This window comes from Pungitius pungitius, chromosome 2, assembly GCF_949316345.1.
Source record: "Pungitius pungitius chromosome 2, fPunPun2.1, whole genome shotgun sequence".
Taxonomy (NCBI): domain Eukaryota; kingdom Metazoa; phylum Chordata; class Actinopteri; order Perciformes; family Gasterosteidae; genus Pungitius; species Pungitius pungitius.
The window spans coordinates 6723252-6748365 of NC_084901.1; the positions used below are offsets into that span (position 1 = coordinate 6723252).

A 25114-nucleotide genomic window follows, 5' to 3' on the forward strand; every position below is an offset into this window, starting at 1 on the left:
TGTGTTTACAAAATAAGTCCATCAAGTATTCCTTGGAAGAAATTGTGGGAAATTAAGAAAATCTTGCCTTCACTTTGGTAGCAACTAATGAGTTGAAACTGACCTTATCATGCTTTTAATGTTATCTTTAGATACCCACATTCAAACGAGAACTTGATATCTTTCTAAAAAAAAAAAAAACAGTGACGCGGAGTTTCCAAAACATATCCACGTCGTCGTGGCGTGGATGCACAAAGTATGTTGTGTGCCTGTAAGTGAGGGTGAGAAGTGTGTGTGTGTGTGTGTGTGTGTGAGTGTTGAGGAGAGGCGCAGAGGAGGAGATCGGAGGGGGGCTCCGTGGTTTTGAGCCAATAGGCGCAGAGCAGCGCTGGTGTCATTTCTTTCGACGCTTAAACTTGGTTTCCCGAGCTGCGCAGCGCTCAAAGCCCCGGTGAGCGTCCTTCCTTCTCCTCCTTCTCCTCCTTCTCCTTCTCCTTCTCCTCCCCCCCGCAGACTATGCGCTGAAAGACTGCATCCATCGAGCTGTTTCACGTCCCGAGAACGGCACCGAGTCGCGTTTGCCGCTTGCAGTCAGCCCGGATGCCTCCAGAGTCGTGATTCTATTCCGATAAACGGAGTATTTCCAAGCCGATCCACGACCACGTTGTTTGCTTCTGAGGTGAGTGCGAAGTGGGGTATTTTTGGAGGGAGGGAGGGAGGGGGGGGGGGGCGCTTCTAACTATTTTAACAATAGTGTGTGATGTTCTACGTGTTGTAAACTTTGATGCTTTAGTTTACGTTGTTGTCGTCTCGGGATGTCTTGGTTTTCCAATAGATTTGTGGTCATAAAAAGTGAAACTTGGAAATGCAACGGCATTTGAGGGATGACTCGATTTGTACCTCCATTAAACAAACAAAGCAAACAAACTAAAGAGTATACTTAATTGAGGCTCTGTCACATATTTTCCCTGAAGGGGGAGAGAAAAAAGTGAAACTGTCACTGACTCTGGTGAGGGGGGTGGGGGGGGGGGGGCGTAAAGACGCACTTAATGGAGGGCTGCATTTTTGTTTCCAGATGTGTGGACTCAGCAGTTGCTTGTCACTCAGGTGATCTCTCGTTTGGCCTGTTGATTCGTTTTCCCGTCCTCACGCACTCACGTCAAGCTTTTGGTGCAGCTCTTTCGGATCAACATCATTGTGAAAGAACCATACCCAAATCCTCACAATCATTACAAACTGTGGCCGCATCATTTCAGCCAATCAGAACATTTGTCTAATTATGGCCTTTTAAAAAAAAAAAAAAATGTATGTCAGAGAAATGAATCTACTTTTAGAGCAGGTTTTGAGTTTATGTTATCAACTTCTCAAGAGTGTAATTCTCTTCCTGTTATCTTCCTTGTTCTGACGTGCGACCTTTTGTCTCAGAATTCATCGAGATGTATTGAAAGACCCCAAAGAGAATTGTTTAAATGGGGGGGGGGTTGAGAACTGAAATGTAATTTCTGGCCAGTGCTGTTTGATCTGTATTGAAGCCAGTGGTGGCACCTAGTGGTGGGAAAGATTTGTAAAGATGCTTTGGTGATCTCCAGAGTTCATAACTTGAAGGAGCTCATTTAAGATATTTATATTTTGAAGTAGTCCATGCTCTCAGTCCTCTCAGTCCTGTCGGGGTTTCATGCCGTGCAAGTCTTGGTCCTGTAATTGAATGACAAGCTGCTGTGTGTTTAGCTGATCCAGGATGAGAGAGCAGCCGCGGATCAGGTGACTGAGGTGTATTCCCCCTCTGTGGGAGGCCAGTCAGCCAGACTATGCCGCACGTTGCTGGGGGTCCACACACACACACACACACACCAATACTAAGCCTTTGTTAATGAGTATGTATCTGTGCCTGTGTGTCCTTGTCTGTGTGTGGTACGCCTACTGGGTGCACATCTACTTTATTACTTTGCATGCACGCATACATGTGTGTTTTCCGGTGTGTCCTGCACGTCCGTACTCATATGCATCCATGACACAGAGACAGAGAGAGAGAGAGAGAGAGAGAGACATAGAAGAGATGGGTGTTTGGACCAAGGAGTTAAGCTGTTAATTGGTCAGCCATTTGGGGCACATTGGAGAGTCAAGTCCGGCAGTAGCTGTGATGATTTGAATGCTTAGGAGCTCACTGCACCGCCGGAAAACACAACTTACCATTTTTATACTTTGGCTGTAGAACAAAACAAAGAAAATATAAGTTATAAGGAAGTGAGCTTTAAGCTCACTTAGCATAAAGACTGGACATCACCGCCATACAATAATAAGCCCAGGTGGGCAGATCACGAATACATCCGCGACTTGTTTTGGCCGCAAAGGTCTTTTATTTAAAAGGTCCATGCTGACTTTTTGTTTATGGAGCATTTTCTAAATTGACTGACTCATTTTCCAAAGCAGTGTCTCGCGATGAGTCTTCATCCTACAGTTCTTCATTTTCTCACACGCAACCCAAATTGTCATTCTCCAGCCGGGGTTTGAGTGCCAGAGAGGAAATCCAGCCTGGACATTGTTTTGATATTGTTGGACACTCTCCTGGAAAACCTCTTTGCTCAGTGACCAAAGGCGTCCTCATTTGGAGCCTGATTGGCTCCTCGGGCTGAAACACCTCGTCTGAATCCAGCACTGAAGCAGTTTGAAGAGCTCGAGATGTGAAGTGTTTTTAACCATTTGAACACAGATTAATGGAGATCTTTATACCGATAGCAGGGAACGTAAATCCCTGGTCACCATATAATTACTTTCGCCCTGACAATGATGAATGTGGTGTTTAAAAAAACAGTTTTTCACATTTGCAGTGCATAAAAATATGAACATGCACGAACAGCACATACCGGAGGGAGTCATACATCTTTCACTATTCTTCCTGTCCCAGTGTTTTCAGCAGAGATTTGCATCAAGCAATAAGAAACAGACATGTATGTAAAGTACGAGTGTGTGGGTTAAAAAAAAAAATCAAGATCTTCATCTATGAGTATAAGTCAACAGTCCTCTGTCTATGCTGTCTCTGTCCGCCTAATACCTCAGACCGGCGTGTGTACACACAGGCAAGTTTGTCCTGTCATACTGGAATTAATCGAGTGTGGGGTTGTGTAAATCATTCTAAACCTCAGAAAACACACGCTCACTCAAACACGGGCGCACACACACACACACACACACACACACTCACGCATGCCTGCCTGCCTGCCTGCCAAGCAGCTATCCCCTCTAGACGTGTGTGTGAAGGGCCAAAGAGTGAGGGACCAATCCTTGAACACGAGAAGCAGAACACTGAACAATGGAAGACAGACAAACAACTCTCCTGGAAGAACAGAGATTAAACAATTCTCAGAGCGATATTGTGAATGTGACACGGGAGCCACGCAGCTGCACCAGCTATCAGCAGCATTATCACCGGCGTGATGGGAGACTGCAGACAGTTCTTAAACCAACCTTGACTTGAGCAAAACATTCCCTGGTCACAGCTGGGTTTTTATTTCACTTTTTTTTTTTTTATAGCCTAAACAATTGATCAAGATATGCATACAAAAATACAATAAATTAGTTGCAGGCCTTCACATGCATTTTCACATGATAGAAATATTTGTTCAACTTCAGTGTCTGTCAGGTTGTTCCTGTTAAAGGAAGGAAGCACTATACATTTTGAAATACAGGCTTACACTGTGTAAGTATTTTGGCCGACAGTAGCCATAAACCATATGCCGAGAGATGTGAAGGGTGCGGTGTGTGAACGTGTGTGTGCGTGTGTGTGTGTGTGTGAGGGGGCTAGGCAGGCAGTCGGTTATGTGCGAACACCGATTGTGATCCCTCGGCTCGCTGAGTGGTTACAGACCGAACCCCGTAGGCCGCGTTGGCTCCACAGACCTGGTATTATGGTCAGCTTGTGGGGAGGAAAAGTAAACCCAGGGTTTAGAAGAATATGTGTGTTAAAACTCGCAGGAAATGAAGTCGCCCGCAGCACTTGCTTCAGCGGTTCAAAACCGAGGTGTTGTCGAGAGTTCGCGACTCGTGCCTGCGAGTGAGAGTCGATTTGGCACCAGCCTAATTACCTGTACACACAGCTCTATTTGATGACGATTAAAGCCACTAGCGCACACAGGTACGCGCACCTGCCCAGACACACCTCACCAGTCGCCAGTCCCAGTGGTTTCGGGAGACATTAAACGGTGATGATTATTAGATGATAATAATTAAAAGGCTTTAAAGCCCAACTAAAGGAAAACCTTATAGATGGAAGCGCTGTCTCGTAGAGAAAGACAAGATTGTCACGCAAAACAACCACGTAATTACTCCCCCTGAAATGACCACCCTGAGGCAGAACACAAATGATAGCTTCCAGTTTTGTTTTTGATTAGGGAAAAAAGACATTAACAGTCTCCATAACAGATTCTGGTTTGTTTGGGTGATACATCACTTGCACAATATTGCTGTTGTGCTGTTAAAAACCTAATTCCACTTTTTGATGATGATTCTTCACAGTCGGATGTTTGGTGTGTTTTTTTTCCACGTCTTCAGCTCCGATGAAGGACCCGTCTTTCTAAACCCATGGGATCATGTTAAACATGGATCAACCAAAACCATCCCCAGTGTTGTTAGTAAAAAGCATTATTAAGATAAATGTTTTACATTTAGGAATAATGTTGGGTTGTTCCATCAGGTATAACTGTTCCCATCATACATTTAGGTAAGATGTCCTAAATTAGAATTGTATTGTAAAATAACGAATGCAGAAAGACATTAGTGCGCAATCCTTGGCTAAAAATAGCTATACTGAAAGGACAGTAGGTCAAAAACAAGGTAATCGTTCCTAAATGCTACATAAGGGACATTCATTATATGTGATTCTGGGATCTTTTCTTCAGGAAAACATGGCCACCGTCCAACCGTGGCTCCTCACATTTGTCTCTGGTTTGTGTAAGATCGTTCCTGAGGCTAAGACGAGCTCCTGAGCACAGTGTCTCAACTCTGGTCTAATCAGGGACAGCCTGCTCTTCTCTTCCTCTTACCTCTTCACCTCTCTCCTCCAATATGCATGTGCAAGTCTCGGATTGCACAGGATGTTTGCATGAACTAACTCTGTTTTTTCCCCACTAACTGATCATTGTCAGTCTGCTTCAATAAACAGAAGAGGTGGATTAATTTGAAGTTTTGCGACAAATGTGAAGTTGGACAATTTCAAGAAGACGTCCGCGTTGATGTAAACTGTCTGCTTTTGGGTGGTCGCCTGTCTCAGCAGAAGTCTCTGAGGACATGTCCTATCTGTCATTTTATCTCCATCTTGCCTCGCACCAACCCAAAGGAAAGCAAGCCAGTTTATTCTCCCGAAGGGGAAATGGCTTCGTCCAATCGGATGCCACTAAGAGTCAGGAAATGGGCGTTTTGTGATAAATAAAGTGTAAATGAGGGCAGGGAAAATTACAGGATTCCCACCGAATTTGCTAAGAAGCTGCACATTTTCTTCAGCACTCACTCTATTCCTGCTTTCCGAATGAAATAACCATTAAAGCTGCTGTGAATGGTATTATTTCTAATAACACAAAATCTAATAGCAACGGATTTAAGTGAGAAACCGATAGACAATGTTTTTTATTTAGTGTACCAATTTATTTAGCACCAAACTGGAGGTCATAGTTTAGCATATAACAATCTCCGCAGGAGATGGTGGAGACCAAAAACAGAGCTTAAAAAAGTGTGAATATCGCACTTGCATTTGTTCGAGGGCAAACTGTGGCTTCAAACACAACTGCAAGTAGACATCTTAATGTCCACAGCTTCTTCCAGCCACACTCGCGTGGCAAAATGATCAAGTGATTTTAAGTTTGAATTGCATTTGGTACCATGTGAGGCATTTCTAGAGGCTTTACTCAAAGGGAAAGCCTGCACTTCCTTTAAAGTGGATCACTGTCAGCCTCTGCTCCCATTAAGTAATCAAAAAGCCTTGTATCCTTCATGTGGGACAAAAAAAATCATCTCCAAGAAAGGGAGAAATGTAACAGATAGTCGTCAGTGGCGGTTAGCTGATGAAAGATTGGGGATTTCCAAGTGTTTGCAGCAAAACCAATACAAACAGTGATTTGACAGCTGTCTAGATTTCAGCGCCGTGAGATGCATCCGTTTCTTTTCTCTTTTTTTTCTGCCTGATGATGTAGTAAATAATGTCTTTAGTTTTTACACTAATGACCTCAAAAACCAGACTGTAAAATAGAGACTTCAAATTTTATCATCTCTATAAACAGCCAGCCGTGAAATCCCACATGTGTGGCTCTTTTTTCATCATTTGCTGTTTTCAATACATTTTTTTTTCATTCATTCATTCCGTACTTCACACATATCTGTTAGTGTGTGAATGAGTGTGTCTGCATGTTCCCGTCGGGGAAAAAGCTCACACCCGAATCCCCCTCAAGGCCTTTCAGACATCTGGTGGCGGTTCGGACAGCTTATATCTCCAAGTAATGTGTCCAGTTAAGCCCCTGGGAGCTGCCTCTGTGCACATCATCACAGCCCTCCTCCGGCTTTGCTTGGAACTTTGCTGAAACTCTATCGTTTGGTTTAGAGGGGTACAAATATGCTGTATATCCTTTTATAGTACTTCCTGCGGTCCATCTGCCATCTGTTGCAGATTAGTCTCCAGAGAGTGTTTAGAGAGAGCTGCGCCCGTCGCCGAGCGGGACAGATAGTAAACCCAGAAGGTTTTGGTCAGAACTGTCAGGTAGGTCCGAATTAACAGAGAGGCCGACTGAGGATAGAGGATAGCTGGCTGAGAGGAAAAACCAGCGGGGGAGGTCGGAAGGAGGGAGACAGGCAGCACAGAGGGTAAGACGGGCTCCGGAATCCCACAGAGAGCCCCCCCCCCCCCCAAACAGCGTGTCTGTTTACCCCTGAACCTCAGGCTGCCCGCTTCTCCAGGTCCAGTGTGCGACGCCAACAGTCCAAATTCAACCCACGGTCCCTGGGAGATGGTGTGGGGGGGGGCGGCACAAACAGCTCACCAGGACAGCCGCTTTCCCAGTGTTAGCGAGTTGGTCTGAGCACAGACCTCAAAGGAGCCTTTATTAGGACACGTAACCGTGGTATCTGCGTCCCAAACCCGCCACCAAAATGTTACCATGCCGATGCCACTGTTTTGTTGTTCATCGCATTTCTATCGCTGGCTCGGTAACCCGTATACATGCCTTGAGAAATCTCCTTTATTGGCACTGAAGGCTATACGGTCCCCCCCCCCCCCCCACACACTCTTCTCTGACACTGTGCTGCCTTGAGAACGGTGCCAACCACTCCAAGCGCAACCCCAGTGTGAGAAAGTACCAGGAGGCGGGTCAAACCTGTTCCCAGCTCTTGTTGTGTTTCTAATGTTCAATTATGGGAAAGTGACATTGGTTGTGTAATGCACGGCCGGTTCGTGTGTGTGTGTGTGTGTGGGTGTGTGTGTGAATGTGTGTTTATCTGTTCCGCTTGAAGGATGCGCCATCCCTTCAGGGTTCTGTCATTAAGCCTTTGTGTACACAACCCCAATCCCTGGCCTACATCTATCTCTTATGCAGAACCCATGTGGGATTCTCTCACACACACACGCAGAAATACAAACAGCTTTCCCGTTCCCAATGCGATGCCATGCTGCTGCTCGTCTTGCATGATATGTCATCACACGTCACTATTTTTAGGTTTGCTTCGCTCTCTAGTTTTTTTTTTTCTCCCTTTTTTCATGGATTTAAATTTTTAAAAGAAATGGGTTCCATCTAGTTTGAATGACACAGGTCATCACATGCCCTGATTCATCTGCTTGTTTCGGTTTAAAATGTCATGTGACACATTGTAGTTGTAAGACACGTGGATTAATAGAAGGAGTACATGTAACGGTAATCACCACGCTGCATCATTCCTTGTTTAAAGGATTGTTGAGACCAGTAAAAATCGAAATAAAAAGTTTTTTTTTTGTTCATCTGGACTGTTACTTTTATTTTGCTGTTAAAAAGAAAAGGAGAAACTGGTTTCTTATCTTTGTTTGTAGCCTGTTGATAACAATCAAGGTCTGTTACATCCGTAGTATGAAAAGGTTTGTGACCTTTTCTTTAAAGAGCAACTGGAATATTTTCCATTCCATCTTTTATTTGTTTTTTGTTGCCAATGAAGTAAAGCAAAGCTGCGTGGATACGCATATATTTTCTGTCAACAAAAACAAGACAATCCGGTTCTTGACATTCCGCAGCGGTCGATGGCTCACTGCTGTTCCCGTTATAAATATTTGCCTGTTCTTTCTCTTCTGTTCTCTCTATGTGAGGCAATGTGATTGCAACAGCCTGGAATTTTGTTAAGATGCGTTGAACAGACACGCACACGCACACACACACACACACACACACACACACACACACTCTCTTTCTCTCTCCTTTCAAGTTGTTAGTTAAAGTAACATCTGGCTTTTGGTAACAAAAGCATGGCCTACCAAAATCAAATTAGTGTTGGCCGGAATGCACAAGACATAATGTAAGTCTCTCCCCCCCCCCCACACACACACACACTAGCATAATGACATGAGGATATTTTTGTCCCCTAATTGATAATACATTTGTGTGATGGCGTTTCACACTCATCTAATATAACCTCTGTGAAGGTGCTGAGATTGTATAGACGTCCCTATCTTATGTCGTGCAAATAAATTGGTATTTTAAAGGATTGTTGAGAGTGATGCTCTTTAAAATTGCTGCCTATTTTTATCTCTATTCCTTGTTGACCGCAATATACAGGAGTTAAAGAAGTTTCTTGCAAGATTCACAGGTTAAATAAATATAAATGTCTCTAATCCAGTAGATTGGATTTGTGCATAACTTTGAAAAACGTGACTAGCTACTCTAAGACCGTAGTTTCCATTATTTTGAAATGCAGATAAATAAATAGCGTAAGATAAGATAATCCTCTATTAGTCCTGCAGCGGGGAAAATCTTCTATTCTCAATTGTTTTTCCACAGTTATTTATTGTATAACCTGGTTGTTGCCTGATTAAACACTTTGTATCCCAGAGGATACTTTGACTTGGCAAGATAGTTTTAGCCTACAGGGACCATCGAGTACTTGCACGGCGTCAGATTCAGATACTGACTCGTATGAAGTCCTTCAAGTGTGGTCGACCCTGACAAATCATGGAAACAAATGATAACGATGAATGACTTACCTCTAGACATGGACGGGAGAAGCCTCTCTACTGTTTTTCGACAACCCTTTATAGCACTGCAATAGCTATCTTCCTTATTTTACTTATTCTAATCGGCCTGTGAGTAGCCAAGGGATCTATAGAAAATCCCCTCTAAGTCCAGACTAATGGGCTGCATATGCATAAATATAAGCAGAACAAACAGCACAATAAAGACTGATAGAGACACATGTAAGGCTGAACAGAAGCAGTGATTATTTTCCCTTTGCAACTAATTATTTAAATTGTCATGCCGTCTATTTTGCCAGCGAATGAATGGAACATTTAACAGCATCTGTTGCATGCATGCTGCTGATTGAAGTCAGCTCTGGTTTCAGACGCCCCAAAGCAGATAGATTTAATGATCTTGCGAGGGATCACAAGCACTGGTCCATGTGCAGTCAAGGAGTTCACATGTAAAGCCAACGCCAACATGCCAACGTGTGCACGATGACAACGTGCCACGCTGTCATTAGCTTATTAGTGGGAATTAACACAAAAACCAGCTAAGTCTCACGGGAGTGTCATTAGTTTTGCAGTTATTTGGTCTAATTTTGGATTTTAGACCTGATTTATACATACATCTCATGGTGGCATTTAATTAAGAGTCAGGGATCACCACAGTCGTTACGATTCCTGGTCTGGGGTTCCATTCAATAGTTGTTTTAAATGTTTTATAGTGTAGGACCAACAAACACTGCCCCCCACAAAGGTGGATGAACATGGACGTTGCATTGTCGTCATCAATGGTTTCGAGTCTAGCCCCGAACAAGAAGAATCGACCCAAGCTTCCGATATCATTGCCAATTTCCTGCATTTTACTGGTCTTTTTACTGCTGCTCCTATTGTGCCAAAGGTGTGCAGGTAACACCTAGGAGTAGTTAACAAATCTCAGCAAAGGGTTTTATGACAGAAACTTAAATCACGTTCGGGGTGGGGGGGGGGGGGGGGATTGTCAGGGGAATATTGACACCGAACCGGCGAGACCACTTAGCAGCACGGCGACGGACCTGATATGCAGCAGCGAGTTAAGCCGGCGGTCCTTGTTGGCGAGGCCCGGAGATCCATTTCCTGGTGTGAAAGGCTGCTGAGAGGCGTCTGTCGGGCGTCAATGGGGCTGAATGAGGCCGAATAATGGATGTGAATTGAGACGTGGATCGGAGGGTCTTTTTGTGAAGCAGACTTGTGTGTGTGTGTGTGTGTGTGTGTGTGAGCCGCTTTGTCGGCGCTTGCGTCAACTACCTCTTGTAAGCGGGACGGTGCGGATTCAAATGGGAAATGGATAGTCATGACAAAAAAAGGCAGTCACACACACACACACACACACAGGCTTTGTTTACATTAAGTTTCGCTTTCAACGTTTGAAACGCTTTCGTTTGTTTTTGCGTTTAAGGCAAGATTTTCCTTGCAGCGGACGCAATGAGTGAGAATGAGGCGATGAAAGCGCACGCCGTTTGTGCAGCTCTCTTGCCTCCCTCTCCCAGGGCTGAACGCTGAGGAGGGCTGCGAACATGTGTGCCTTCAGACGTGCCGGGACAACTGTTCCCTACAAACGGGTTCATTTCAAGCATGCACTAGCCGTTTGAAGCTGGTGTGGGAAGGGGAACACGAACGTTGTTTCCTACAAATTATATTTAATGGCTGATAATTTATAACTGCACCATAACCTCCACACCCTTTTTTTTTTTTTTAAACACAAACACCCCTATTTAACAGAAATGATATGAACATGGTGTTAGCCATGAAAATTACCACTAAAAGTAATAATGCAAAAATGTTGCAAAATGTTAAAACCTAGGGTTGGTTTTAATAATGTATAAGAGAGTTATTTGTACTCTTATTTTTCACCCGGTATTTGCACTTTGCGGTACTTTTAACGGAAGGAGAGGACGTATCATGACAACCTCTGTCGTTCGAACAGGCTGAGACACGTCACTGTCCTCGCTGATTTCTGTTTCCAGCGGGCTGGGAGGGGGGGACATCACCACGGATATTTGCATTCTAAGGCATCAGTTCAACCCCCCCCCCTCTTCGCCTTCTGGCGGTGAAACAGGGTGGTGGTAGCAGTAGAGTCCAGGTGTGAATGGCCGCTATAAATGAAAATGCAGAAGAAAGCGCGTCTGCGGAGCACAATAGGGGTTAGGGAAGGGCCAAATGACCAGTTGAGTTCTGTTCCAATAGATTGCCAGAAGGAGCGAGTAAGCGTGCCGGGTACGTATATTCTAGACTCGGTCTTGGATTTCATTTAGAGTGAAAGCCACTAGAGCTTGTCTGCGCAACAATCCAACGTTTTTTTTTTTTGCCAAAGAAAGAAGATACTTCTTAGAAAGCCCCTTGAGAGACTTGATTGAAAACCCTTTCTCACTTTACCTGGCTCGATGTTAGATCGAATAATACTGGATATCAGCCGACGGATCCTAGACCAAATCAAATCACATTTTTAATCGATGTCAGTGTTTCTCAAATCATTCAAGATGAAAAACCTAAAAATCTAAGCAATTGTAGCTATGGCAAAACAATGCATTTGGGCTCATTTACTACATCGGCATCGTACGTTTGTGTTTGCAAGCTCTGGTCAAAGGTCACCGCATAAACCCTCCATTTGTTAGTTCCTGCTCCTCGGCCTCGGGCATGTGAATGAGCCCAGAGTGTCATCCATTCAGCGCATGACTACTGGCTTTGCAGAGCGCTGATACATGACGCCTTTGCCTTTCATAATGACTAAGACGCCCCAGTTTGTTTTGTAAAGGGAGGGACAGAAGACGAGACGTCTTCTTTTAAGCTGAATTGCAATCCTGCAAATTATCGTAAAAAAACAACCCAACCCAAAGTCCCCTTTTCCTTCATGTTCCTTGAACTTCAGGTGTTTTCTGCAAGCCTGGTCTTCAGAGAGGAAGTAGAGGAGACGGTATGGTCAACTGTCCTCTAGTTTTTTTTAAAAGGACCCCGGGCCTTTGGCCACAAAACCCAGGCCCAGTCTGAAGGGGCCGATATCTGTCTATTGTGTGGGATGAAGCCTCTCATCCTCTGACCGCTCTGCTATTCATGCCGCAGAATTCCTCGCCCACACATCTGTCTGTTTTTTCTCAAACGAAGTGCTTTGTTTTCCCATCTCTCTCCCCGTCCAACTGAAATATGACTTAAAGAGCTTTCTCAACTCTTCTCCTGTTAAATATTAGAGGAGACTAAATGCACATCATCTCAGAGAGTTTAAACGAAGAAGAGGCCTTTTCGCCAAGAGCCCTGGAAAACACGAGAGCTTTTCTTGAAAGCTGTCCTGAAAGGTTTTCACGCCCGCGACCCTGTTGACTGCCAAGCCTCTCTCTGTCCTCTCACAAAACGTCCAATACGTCGGTGACGACCTGATCTCTCTCTCTCTGTGCACACAGAGAGCCACTCTGCCAAGCTTTGCCATGTGGCGCAGGTATTTTGGGCCCTGTGACGAGCAGCTCTGTTGCCCTCTACGCAGGCCACTCGGTGGGGTTGTCAAGGCACAGGGCGCCTTTGTCCGCTCGACAATTGAGGAAACCCATTTGTCATCTTAGGCTCCTTAAGTGAAGCCGTTGCCTCTTTTCAGCCTCGTCGAATGACGGATGGTCGCAGAGCTCGTTCCAAATAAATGACAACAAGGGCAGATCGAGTCAGTTGTTTGTCATTTTTTGCTGGTTGTGAGCAACATTTTGGCCCGTGTGCCATTTTTCACGCGCTGAAAATTTCATTTCAGAACAAAAAGTCTTCACTTCTAGTCCTGTGGGGTCATTTTCGGGAGTTTCCCTCGCGAGAAGCGCTCCACGACAATAACGTCATCGCGATTGGCTGAAGTGAGAGACGAGGACAGGGGACGCCCCTTCGTCCCATTCATCCAGATCTCCGAAATAGGAAAGGGGCGGTGATACAAGCGACGGATCCCCAGCGTGAGAATTTCCTGAGATGGATGAGGCTGACTTCGGAGGAAGCACAGTCAATATTTAACTAGGAAAACCTCAAGAATACTCAAGGAGTTTAATTTTGGAAAGAAAAGCGATCAGCTGCTTTTAAATAATTCAGTGCTTCTACATCAGGTCGGGCTGTTTGTCATGCTCTTAAAACATCTCTCTAAAACATACCCAAAATGTGTATTCTACTAGTCCAGCAGATACACAAATTTAGATGTTTAAGTGTTTAAAGTTAACAGCTCACAACAACAATTATCCTAAGTTTGAGCTAACTAATGTCAGTTTAAGTGAAATAAAGTCAAATGTGCCACAGCTTTATGCTGCTAGCCATTTTGTGAAAGTACAACCCATTTAGTAGTTTATTTTCAAAAATATTCACGAGATAAAAGGGCAGCTGGGCCCTAAATTGCCAAATGACGTAATTAGCAGGAGAGTGAAAATGAATGTGACATTATTGGAGCAAATGACGTGAGATGCTTGAAACTTGATGACCCTTGAAAATATTTAATGACAGTCAGAGTTCAGTCCCTCGGATTCATTTGTCTGACGGGAAGTTACAACCAGTAAGACGGGTGATTGTGATGCAAATAACCACAAACGTGGAAAAAAAGAAAGAAAAAGAGAAGCCGATTCAGGCTGTTTTACACGTGTATGCGTTCCTCGGTAGGGGAAGGAACACCCTTTCCATTCTTTGTGAAGTGAAAAGATGAGTGTGAAATGGAGTAATATTAATGTGGCATGTAGGCCCCCGAGTACTCTCACACAAATGTTTTTAGAAAGCTCGGGACAGAAAGTCAAAGACACAGCGTTGAGGGTAGAGTGGACATGTCACCTGGCTCTCAGGAATCCTGCAGCCGAGTTGAGCGGGAGGGGGAGGGGGGGGGGGGGCTGGGTGGAGGGCTTCATGTCACTGGAGGAAGGGGGTGTAGAGATAGGTGGGGTGTTGACTGTGAAGTGTGTGTGTGTGTGATTGAAGTGCAGTGGCAGCCGATTTGCTCTGGTGGGGAGGGGGGGGTCTAAGGGAGGGGCCGACCAGGCTCGGCTGCCCCAAGAGCACAAACACACAAACACACACACATCCACTCACTCCAGCACACTCACATGGCTCAGAGACACTCCCGATTGCAACGTCACCTCTCTGCCTTCCTCCTTTTGCTCCTGGGACCTCGTCACTTTGGATCGCTAAAAGAGCCGCTCCCCATCTGCAGGGTGAGTGAAAGTTGCGTCTTTTTCAACCTTTCCCCCCCCTCGCAGCTGACGTTGACTTTTCAAAAAGGCCGAGCCGTTGGAGGGGGGGGGGATGTTCCCTGGCTGAGTGGGATCTGGATCTGATTAGACCTCGGATCCGTTGAGCTTGATGCTGCAGACATGTAGCCAGAGTTGGAGCAACTGTGTGACCTGGGGGGGGGATTGTGTAAGTGAATGAGGGCTTTATGCAAAGGTGGAAAGAGAAAGAGCTTTTTCCTGGAGGTGAGAGGAAAATAGAGGAGCTGAGAAGGTTTTTTTTTTGAATGAAGAGCACTTTTACAGCTCTGCTGTGGAAAAGGACTTGTGGTCTGTGCAGAAAGAGGCGATCGTGTATGTGTGTGATGCCTTTGATACAGTGTGTGTACGTATGCACGTATCAATATATATACACATATACACACTCATTACGTGTCTGTGCAGGTGGTCTCACTCAAGCTGTGTTAAGTCTCCATGGGTATCCCCTGACACCCATTTGTGCTTAAAACAACACTCTTTGCCCGTGGAAGAGCGATGACCTCGGCCTTTGAACTCCACAATTTAATGGTTTTCCTAAAGTAAATCCTATGACGTTTAGAAAAATAGACTTTCAATTTGTCTCCGCTGTTTTGGTCCCGGGCAAGTGCCTTAACATCTTCATGTCTGTCATTTGAATTAACTGCAGATAGCTAAAGCCGCTCCATCAATTTGGTATTAAAAGAAATATCTCCTCACTGAGAGAATTTGATACACATCTGTGAAAGTCAGTAAATGTATGTATGTATGTATTCCTATAGTTTTGCCCGGGGTTGTGTTCATTTGGAAATTGCACGTGTTTGACTAACCAATTCCTCGGGCCAAAGAGGGCCCCTTTTAAAAGTGTCAGTTAAGCGGGGGAGGCGCACACCATTAACCGTTAGGCGGCTACATCTGGCCAATGTTTACACAGGCCCAATGTTGTGACTCTTTAAATGCCTTTTTCAAAGACTTTCCCTTTTTCACCCCTTCAACCGTCTCCTGTCACGTCTCCTCCGTGGCCCGTGGTTGGAGAAAGGATTTTTGGACATTTTGTTTTTCGACAAAGACGGCCATTGTGACATTGGCAAACGGGCGACATGGTGTAATGTGAGCCGCGATGTGGGATGAGAGGGCAGCGGAATAAACTAAGGCAGGAAAAGATGGGATTCTTTGGTTTTAGCTTCACAAAAGGGAGGATTTGTGGGTTTATTTGATCATATGTGATGGTAGAATTCACTTTTTTCTTTGTGCATAGGGAGATGTTTTGATGCTCCTTTCAAACATGTATATTGGGATCAGCAGTATCATGCTAATGTGAGCACAATACAAATACTCTGGACCAAGCCGGTTCATGAAATAGGACTGCTATCGTGTTGTTTAAGTGTGTGCTGATCTTCGGTAGCCATGTGGCTTTGTGAGTCACATGTTGGCGCAAACCACGTGTTGCAATTGACAAATGTCATGTTTACATTTTTGCTGTAAATTTAACCTGCAACCATTTTGTCACCGAAGAAAGAGAAAGAAACAGAAGCGTTAACGGCCTCCTATTCTTTCACAAACTACCATTGTTCCACTAAGATAGTGGCTGAAACATGTACTCCATCTAATTGCAGAACTTTGTGGCCTGAACTAAGTTAGTTGAGATAAAGCAGAATGGGTCAAGAAAAGCTTCTGGGTGATAACACTATCTCTCCTACCATAAAACCTGATAGATTAGTCACTGAAGAACAAAGCAACAGTCACATACCCTTTTGTTCTGAGATAAGAGCTTTGTTTAGACTTTTAACAGCATTTCTAATCTGTAAATTCAGTGTTTGGAGACCCTGGGCTTCAGTCAACTGTATGCTAATTTGGCATGGCTAATATTTAATAACAATATTTTGACTTTACATCTCGACGGTGACCTGAGAGGACAGCAGTGACATTTCTGTGATGATAGGGCTGTAACAACAGCGTTTAGCTTGTAAGTTTAGTTGCAGCTGGCGTGTGAGTGAGAGAGATTATTTAGTGTGTGAATACATTAACATACAGAAAAGACAGCAAAGCAGGTGACATATACCTATCTACCTATTTACAATGTAAAGGGGTGTCACCCCATTTTTTATTTAATTTCATTTTTCTTGCAATATTTACTGTAAAATAAAGCTGTACATTAAAAATAATGCCACTTGGAATTTGCGATGTTAACGTTATTGCTAGATTAACATTAACTTGAAGTTGAGGTTGAATTGAAAAGCAATTATTTATAACACTGTCTTGCTTTAAAAAAAAGCAAAGCAAAGTTAAGCCCCCTCCCTACCCCCATCATTTCGTTATTCCAAATAGATTTCAATGGCAGTCATGGTTGCCAGGGCTACTGTTTTGTCAATAGAGGCCATCGAGGTCCTAATGTCCCTCATAGTGTGCTGTGGTAAAAGATCAAACCTACCTGAAGTTTTGAGGGCCTGTGTGACCGTTTTCACCCAAACAAGTTCTATTCTGGTACATTTTTGCATGAGAATGAGGCAGAGTGGCCTTTTCAACACCTGGAGACCAAAGTGCTGTTATCAACCGAGTGGGGGGGGGGCTCTGAAGAACATGGCTGCTGAGATAAGTGGGCCTCTGCTGACGAGACGGGTGAATCCCTATTCATGTATTAGTCCAACTGGTACTAGCTCGTGGAGAGAAATTGTTGCCGCATTGCCTTTTTTCTTCATTTTTTCTGATCCCAGATGTCCATTCAAGCAATAGTGAGTTTAAATGACTGCGCAGCTTTGCACGTTCTTTGCGACCGTCAGTACGTTGACTCACAGTGGATCGGAACACCAGATGTTTGGTGGATAACAGCTGGAATTTATTTGACTGGAAAGCTTTATAATTGTTGTTGAAAACGAATGTACCTACGTACGCTTTTAAGTGCTTGAAGGCTGCATGGTTTGGTAGTTGAATAAGTGAACTGCACTGGATAAAGCTTCCAATGATATTCTGTAATATATCATCCTAAACTCGTTCCCTTTGAAAGTGGACAAATAGTTTGAGGGGTATCTTATCAAGCATGCTTCTGTAATGGATAAACAAAGAAAGTATGACGGACTACACTAATAGGATGAAAAATAACAGACTAAATATTCTTGAGTGTGAATTTTAAAAAGAAAAGCCTGACGTGTTACTGAGAAACTTTGTCCTTTTTCAACCCTTACAATTTTTTGGAGGAAAAAAAACAATAATGCAGACAAACAAAATCCAGAGGAATTTACAATAAGTCCTAAATCAGCAGTATCCCAATGTCAAGAAGAGGCGAAGTAAAACCCAGCTTTGGGTATAATGAAACAAAGGAGGTATAAACTGAATGAAAAAAGAATGAAAATGAAAAACTAAAAGTTTTATAAATGTGGTTCTTAAATCCGCCCTTTTTATCCACAGCCCCCCCGTGTGTGATGAACCTGGAGCGCAGCGAAAGAGGGGAGCGCCCGTCCCCCCGCGGCCCCGACATGGAGCCTCGCAGCGGGGGAAAGACGGGGAAAGCATCCGCGGTCTTCCAGAGGAGCTCCACCTCAGATGACGACAGCGGATGCGCGTTGGAGGAATACGCGTGGGTGCCACCGGGGCTCAGGCCCGAGCAGGTACGGTCCAAAAATGACCTCACAGATAACAAAGATACCACTGCATCCCCCCCCCTGCTCCCGACGGTTAGCTCTCATTCACCCAAAGACCCATCGACTGACACGACGTCTTCCATTTGTCGTCACCCCCCCCCCCCCCCCGCAGGTCCAGCTGTATTTCTCCTGCCTGCCGGAGGAAAAGGTGCCGTACGTCAACAGCCCCGGAGAAAAGCACCGGATCAGACAGCTCCTCTACCAGCTGCCGCCCGCTGACAACGAGGTAGAGACAGTGAGCGGGAAGCAGGGACGGGGTTTTTCTCATCCAAACACGTGGGGCCTCCTCGTTGGGATTCATAGAAGCTTCTAGTCTTCTTCTGTGTGCGTTTTGTCCAAATCTGATTGATGCAGGGAGATGTGGCAGCAGAGGGATGTATGGTTGAGAGTAAGTGGTCAGTGAATTTTTTTGAACATAAGTAGGCTAAAAAAAGGGTCCTGGCACGGTAATTGAAGCTGAAATGTCAGCTAATATTTTACATAGATCTCCGTCTCCTTTACATTTGAATTACGTTTTCACTCCTTATTCTTCAGGTTACTCTATGACTACTTTCGGGGCGACCATATAAATGGGTTATTCAACTGCTTACAAAGCTTAAATGTGCCTCTACAAGAGGGAACACTTTCTGAAGATCATGCTGAATCTGGAATTTATGATGAAATTACACAAGAAATGGTGCGGAAAGGAGTTATAATGCAAGTTGACGTCAAATTGGTAAATCTGGAGGTTGCAGTTGAAGTGGAAGAATTAAAAATGTATTCACATACAGATTGTGTCAGCTAATGTTTGAAAGCAGCTGAAAGCAGTTGGAGTGAACTAAAATGTTAAATTCTTTTTCAACTTCAACTGCAACTCCCATAAAACATCTCAAATATATTTTACATTCTACAAGGTTTTAATTTGTGTACAGTTTCTTTCAGTCAAGCACATTTTTTGTCTATTTCTAATTTCTTATGATGACATTAAGCTTTTCTGGAGTCATTTCTTAGCGCTTGTATTGAAACATTCAAGCGGTTCGGCGTTTTTTGTCAAATGAAAAACACGACCTCAAGATAAACTTAAAGAACTTGAGAAATGAGAAAACGCCAAACCAAACCATGCCCTAACTAAACCATAAAACAAGTCGAGTTTCCACAATCCTGCCAGTCTTTTCTCGTAAAACTGAAACAATGGCCGCACTCCCTCAGCAGTTTGAATGCCCCTCTGCCCCCCCCCCCCCTCTCTTTTGACAGCAAAGCACATGCCAGCCTCTTCCGTTTAATAGCTTTACGCTGTGTAAACCAGCCCTCCTTTCACATCTGCGTTAATAGAGTTTACATTAGGAGATATGGTGGAGGGGTTATCACCAGAGGTTAGGCGCGGGGGGGGCTACTGTCTGACAGAGCCGATCTCTGAACACACACATGGGCGGTACACAATACACACACGCACAGTGTGTGGTTTTTATGATGTTTGTCGGCAGACCTGGTGGTTGGAGGAGAAGACTGCCAAAGGATTCCTGGCATGACTGTGGTTGAAAGGGATAAGCAGTCAGTGTGTGTGTGTGTGTGTGTGTGTGTGTGTGTGTGTGTGCGCGCAATAGCGAGAGAGACACTAAGTGTGCGGAGCTCACACACCGGTATCGTTTACTGTTGTTTAGAGAACAACCAAGCCAGTTGTTAGGGTAGTCTCAGGCCATTTACCCGGGACGCCATCACCGTCTCTAAACACAGGGGAAAGGTCTGAGCATTGCTCACGGCCTCCTTTTCAACACAGCCTTCAGGGGAATTAGCTTTGATTAAACCCCCTTTTTTTTTTTTTTTTCAGCACGTCATATACCTCCCCAGAGTCGGTGTTAAATTTGAAGGCTCGCACCATCATCCGCAAATGGTGGTAAAAGCTCAATAGGCCTCTCTGCGCCAACTCCGCTCATCTCCCTCTGTCTTACTTTCTTGCAGGTGCGTTACTGCCACTCTCTGACGGAGGAGGAAAAGCGGGAGATCCACATGTTCAGTGCCCAGAGGAAGAGGGAGGCACTTGGGAGAGGAACACCCAAGATCCTGCCCCGAGCTCTGCACCACACCCGCTGTGAAAATGTAGGCGCCGCAAGTGGATTCCCCTGAGAATGCACACATGCACACGTGCACACACACACGTGGACTTGCGTCATTAAGTCCTCGTGTGGCCACCAGTTAAGCCAGGAGGAAACCGACTTGTGGGTCTTGGGCTATTTATATCAGGAGACGCTAACACCCACCCTCCCAACCAACGCGTAGCAGCCCCGAGGCGCCGTCCTGATTGGCCAATGCGATGGTTTTAATCAACGGCGTAAACCTCCTCATTAGGGCGAGAGGGGAAGCGGGGAAATTGAGAGGCTCACGCTCAAGCCGAGCGGAGAAGCCAGTTCCTCGTGAGGAATTTGACAAATTTCCTGCCGCCCGTCTGTATCCCAGCGTGACAGACTGCGAGGAGAATTTAAAGGTTAACAAGTAATTCTTGCATAGTCTTATAAATTCGACTATTTTTCCCAAACAAGTCACCGTATGTAGCACATTATTCCACATCTACTGGTAAGATGACACGCAGCTGGGTTTTTCTAAACCTTTTCTGGAAAAGAGAAAGGAGAAATGAGATTGAGTCAAAGTAGTATTATTTACTGGTAAAAACAAACAAATGGCTTATTCTTTTAAATACGTTCATAACAGTATCGGATACGCATTTACTGTAAAAGTCTCCTGTTTGTCCTTTGTGCGGAAGTGCCGACGCTTGACTAAAAAGTAGTTTAGATTCCTTCAGAGAGGAACATCTTGCTCATCTTTGCAAGCAATGAACAAACAAAAAAACCCTATAAATGGACCTCTGTTTCCCACTTTTGCTTTGAATGCTTTTGTGATTCAAGCTGCCCTTAATCTTACTCTGTAAAAACCTCCTTTGGATGCAACAAACATAAATATTAGGGTTATGTGGCTTACGTAAAACTGAGCCCTGACCAGTGAGTAAACCACATCCTCTGCCAGCCATCCGGCAAGAGCAGGCCAGCCATGTTAAATCCTCCTGCAAAGCCAGGTGAAGTCTGTCATCACTCAAACACAGATTCCACCACAGTGATGCAAGGTCACACACACTCTCATGACACATACATAGGAACCCCTAGGGACAAACGCATTCCCTAACACCCTGAACATGCATGTGTATTCCATATAATCTCTGCATGGACTCCACATGCTGGTGCATTCAGAGGGATATATCACAAGGACTTGTACATCACGCTTTGTCAAGCTCAGGTTTACTGGCTTGGACACACAACACCGCCAAATCCAAGGCCCCTGTGCGTCCACCCTGGTAATAATGGTTAACAGCTGTGCATGCTATCCCATAGCTGCCTATGGGTGTCTCATAGCTCCGCTGGGTTATATAAAGACTTGCAATTGCACGTTCAGACATGCGGCCTCATGATCTGAGTCATACGATCTGACTAAGGGCCAAGGCCAGTGTATTCTGTCCAAGCTTATGGGACAGAAATATGGTCTAATTACTCAGCAACACCCCATGAATATTATATTACTTCATCGCAGAGAGAAAAGCAGTTTCCATCCATCATAAGTTAAGATTTAATTACAGTTTCCCTGTTAGCAACTGCTGCGGTAGCATTCGTCGATGTGTTTTGAATGGATCATAATCCCTCGGCTCTTGCAGTGCGATCACCTGTTGTTTGGCCTTCTGTGTTTCAGCATCACTGTAATAGAAACATATGCCAATACGTGATATATTTTGAATAGTTATCCACCATAATCTTTTATTGTTTATTTTGCATTCCAAATGTGTCAACTGTACATCACTTCTATTTTAAAATGTCTTTCCTGTATGCGATTACCTCTGTATATATCTACATCCACTGTTAAAGTAGAAAACATATGCATTCCTATTAAGTACCATCAGAGACTAATAGTGACTAGTAATTCTCCTCCTTAAAAAAAAAACTATGCCTAAAATATAAATCTAATAGATCAGCTGTTGTTTTTGTCTGATTGTCAGTGTGGTGGAGGCATCAATGGAGGGGAGATGGCGATTTTTGCCTCCAGAGCTGGGCTGGGCCCCTGCTGGCACCCAGCGTGCTTTGTGTGCACCACGTGTCAAGAGCTGCTGGTGGATCTGATATATTTCTACCAAGATGGCAAAATCCTCTGCGGACGACACCATGCCGAGCTTCTCAAACCACGATGCTCTTCTTGTGACGAGGTATGGCTCGCTATCATTAGAACCGTGTTTCCCCAATGAACCGCGCCTACACCAGACATGAATTGACCGCGCTACCCGCGTTCCCCTTTAGATCATCTTTGCGGACGAGTGCACGGAAGCAGAGGGCCGTCACTGGCACATGAAGCACTTTGCCTGTTTGGAGTGCGAGACAATGCTAGGAGGGCAGCGCTACATCATGAAAGATGGCTGTCCCTACTGTACCGGCTGCTTTGAGTCACTGTACGCAGAGTACTGTGAGGCTTGTGGCGAAAACATTGGTGAGTGCCGGCTCGTTTGTCTAGACATCCCGCTGATGTGTTTCTTTGACTACTCGTGTATGAGTACAATAACCTAGTAACAACAGCCACTTTTCCCTGCATCCTACAATCCTGCAGGCGTTGACCATGCCCAGATGACCTATGAAGGTGTACACTGGCATGCTGCGGACCAGTGCTTCTGTTGTGCCCAGTGCAAGACGTCCTTACTGGGCTGTCCCTTCCTGCCGAAGCAGGGTCGCATCTATTGCTCAAAATCCTGCAGCCAGGGGGAAGATATTCACGCTTCCGACTCGTCCGATTCTGCCTTCCAGTCCGCCCGGTCACGTGAATCACGGCGCAGCGTGCGCATGGGGAAGAGCAGCCGGCCTGCCGAACAGTGGAGACAGTCACAGCTGTTTAACCCCCCTGCTGCCGCACCTTCGTTCGATTATAAGTTTGGGAATGGAGAGGGTAATGGCAATAGAAATGGAGAGGGTGATTGCGACATTGGTATCGTAGGGCGCAAAATGGCCCGCCTGGGCCTGGAGGAGGAGAGGTTCTGGAGGGAGCGGGAGGAGCAGGATGCTGGTGGAGAGGAGGATCCCGAGGAGTGGGCCCAGCACGAGGACTACATGACTCAGCTCCTTCTCAAGTTTGGTGACCGCGGGATGTTAAACCAACTTCAGCAGCCACCGCTGAAATCCCCCAGCCCTTGTGGTGACAGAAACAGGCCAATGACTCTCTCTGACCCCTGGCTCAAGCCGGATTCCACATCTATGGGGGTTAGCCCCTCCTCTCCCACTCCTACCAGTCCCACCCAGAGCCAGACTTCCAATCAATCCCGAGCCAATAGTCACAGCCCTGGATTGATGAGCAAGAAGCACCTGCCTGAAATGTACTGGGCACAGTCCCAGGACGGGTTGGGGGACTCAGCCTATGGGAGTCATCCAGGTCCTGCCAGTGCCAGAAAGATTCAAGAGCTGGAGTTGGACCAGGATCAGGACCAATCTGGGTCTGGGAGACGGGCCTTCTGGCCAGACAACAGACAGTGGTACGAAGATTCCCTTGAGTGCATCGCTGATGAGCTGAGGAAAGCCGAGCAGTGTGCAGGTGACTCCATGGACTCCCTTGCGCTGTCAAACATCACCGGTAAGGAGGCTGTTGTGTTGTGTTCAGGAGGAAAATGTGCTTTCTTTGTATTTCAAACAGTTGTTCAAAAACTTGTCCCTCCTGCTTGCTCTTTTTTAGGCGCTTCGGTGGATGGAGATGGCAGGGATAGACCTATGGTCTACTCACTTGCCCTACAGGATCCCTCAGTCGCAGATGACTGCGAGAAGATGAGCAACATGGGAACCTTTAATTCATCTCATCTTCACCACAGTGACAACTCTCTCAACCTAAACATGGAAAAGGGAGACGAGGAGGTAGCGTTGTCCAAGAGGGGAGGCCCTCCAGGAGGACACCACGCATTGTCCCCAAATTTGGAAGGCCTCCCTCAGTCATTTGTCCATGCTCCGGCTCTGAGGAGAAGCAAATCCCAGACCAGGCCTCCCCAGATGGTCAAGTTCTCCGAGGACACCGTGGACAATGGATATAACGATGGATTTGACGTCAGCATTAGAAAGCATCCCATGAGCGAGAGGCCACAGCGGAGGACGTACTGCCCCGAAGAGATGGCCAGAGAGAGAAGCCGTCCAACGAGCCAGCACGGGCGCAGCAGGCAGCACAACCACCGGCAAGGCCGGCACCACAGGAGCCGCAAAACTCGCTCGGACAACAACCTTCACGCGATGCCTTTGGAGAAAGCGCAGAGGCCGTACCAGCACCAGCACCAGCACCAGCAGATGCAAGGTGTGGCAAACTCTCCATGCGGCGCCATGCTCCTACAGCACCCCGCGAGCAGGCTGCCCGTGGCCTACTCCCAAACCCGTTCTGACTTTCTGCTGCAGGGCTCGGCTCAAGGAGACCCGCGAGTAGAAAGTTTCATGGGTCTCTACGGAGACGAGGAAGACTGTTGTTCCACTTGCTCCTCCTCGTCATCGGACTCGGAGGAGGAAGGTTATTTCCTGGGCCAGCCAATCCCTCAGCCTCGAGCGGTGGGACGCTACTACGCCGAGGACTACCCTACGAGGGTCACGGCCCTCTCATCCCAGAGCCACGGCTCACAGACTGGTCGCAGAAAAGGCCACCGCTCCAAAAACTGCATCATCTCCTAACAGCTGAGTGCACTTACATTGGAACCTGCGGTACACGAAGCAGCAACAGTGGTCTGATTTTCTGACGATACGACAGATCAAATCTGGGTTTGGAGACGCAAACCATGTGCAAAGACTGTGTATTATGCCCTAACTGAAGGTCAAGATGCATATCCTATTTAAGGCATTGGTTTCTTCTTTTGGAAGGTTAAACAGATCTGTATAATAGTTTTTTGTGCTTGTTTGTGCAGATTTACCCCATATACTGGGTCTTAATGAAGCACTAACAGGATGTATGTACTAGTATATTTGGAAGCCTTTCTTAAGACCAGAATGATGCAGAGCGGCTGAATTTGCGAGTTTTTTTTTACGTTTATTGTTCAGTAAAATGTTTCGCAGCATTATCTTTGTGCATTATTGTGGATACATATT

General features: G+C 45.5%; 1 protein-coding gene across 2 annotated transcripts; it reads left to right on the forward strand.

Annotated features, from left to right (window-relative positions):
* The first annotated feature begins 46 nt into the window (after positions 1–46).
* prickle1b (prickle homolog 1b) lies at positions 47–25113 on the forward strand. 2 transcript variants are annotated; one of them, XM_037462178.2, is made up of 8 exons: positions 47–658; positions 17779–17978; positions 18124–18237; positions 19950–20087; positions 22027–22230; positions 22322–22508; positions 22626–23636; positions 23736–25113. In XM_037462178.2, the coding sequence occupies exons 2-8, from the start codon at positions 17793–17795 to the stop codon at positions 24701–24703; spliced, it is 2808 nt and encodes a 935-aa protein (XP_037318075.2). In that variant the 5' UTR covers positions 47–658; positions 17779–17792; the 3' UTR covers positions 24704–25113. The 2 variants fall into 2 exon arrangements, with proteins under 2 accessions (XP_037318075.2, XP_037318076.2); XM_037462179.2 differs by lacking the exon at positions 47–658 and adding an exon at positions 14209–14343.
* Position 25114: the final 1 nt, after the last annotated feature.

Coding starts and splice junctions, on each gene's coding strand:
- prickle1b (XM_037462178.2), top strand. CDS start 17,793: ATGAACCTGGAGCGCAGCGAAAGAGGGGAGCGCCCGTCCCCCCGCGGC. Junction 22,231..22,321: donor GATGCTCTTCTTGTGACGAG/GTATGGCTCGCT, acceptor GTTCCCCTTTAG/ATCATCTTTGCGGACGAGTG. Junction 22,509..22,625: donor GGCTTGTGGCGAAAACATTG/GTGAGTGCCGGC, acceptor ACAATCCTGCAG/GCGTTGACCATGCCCAGATG.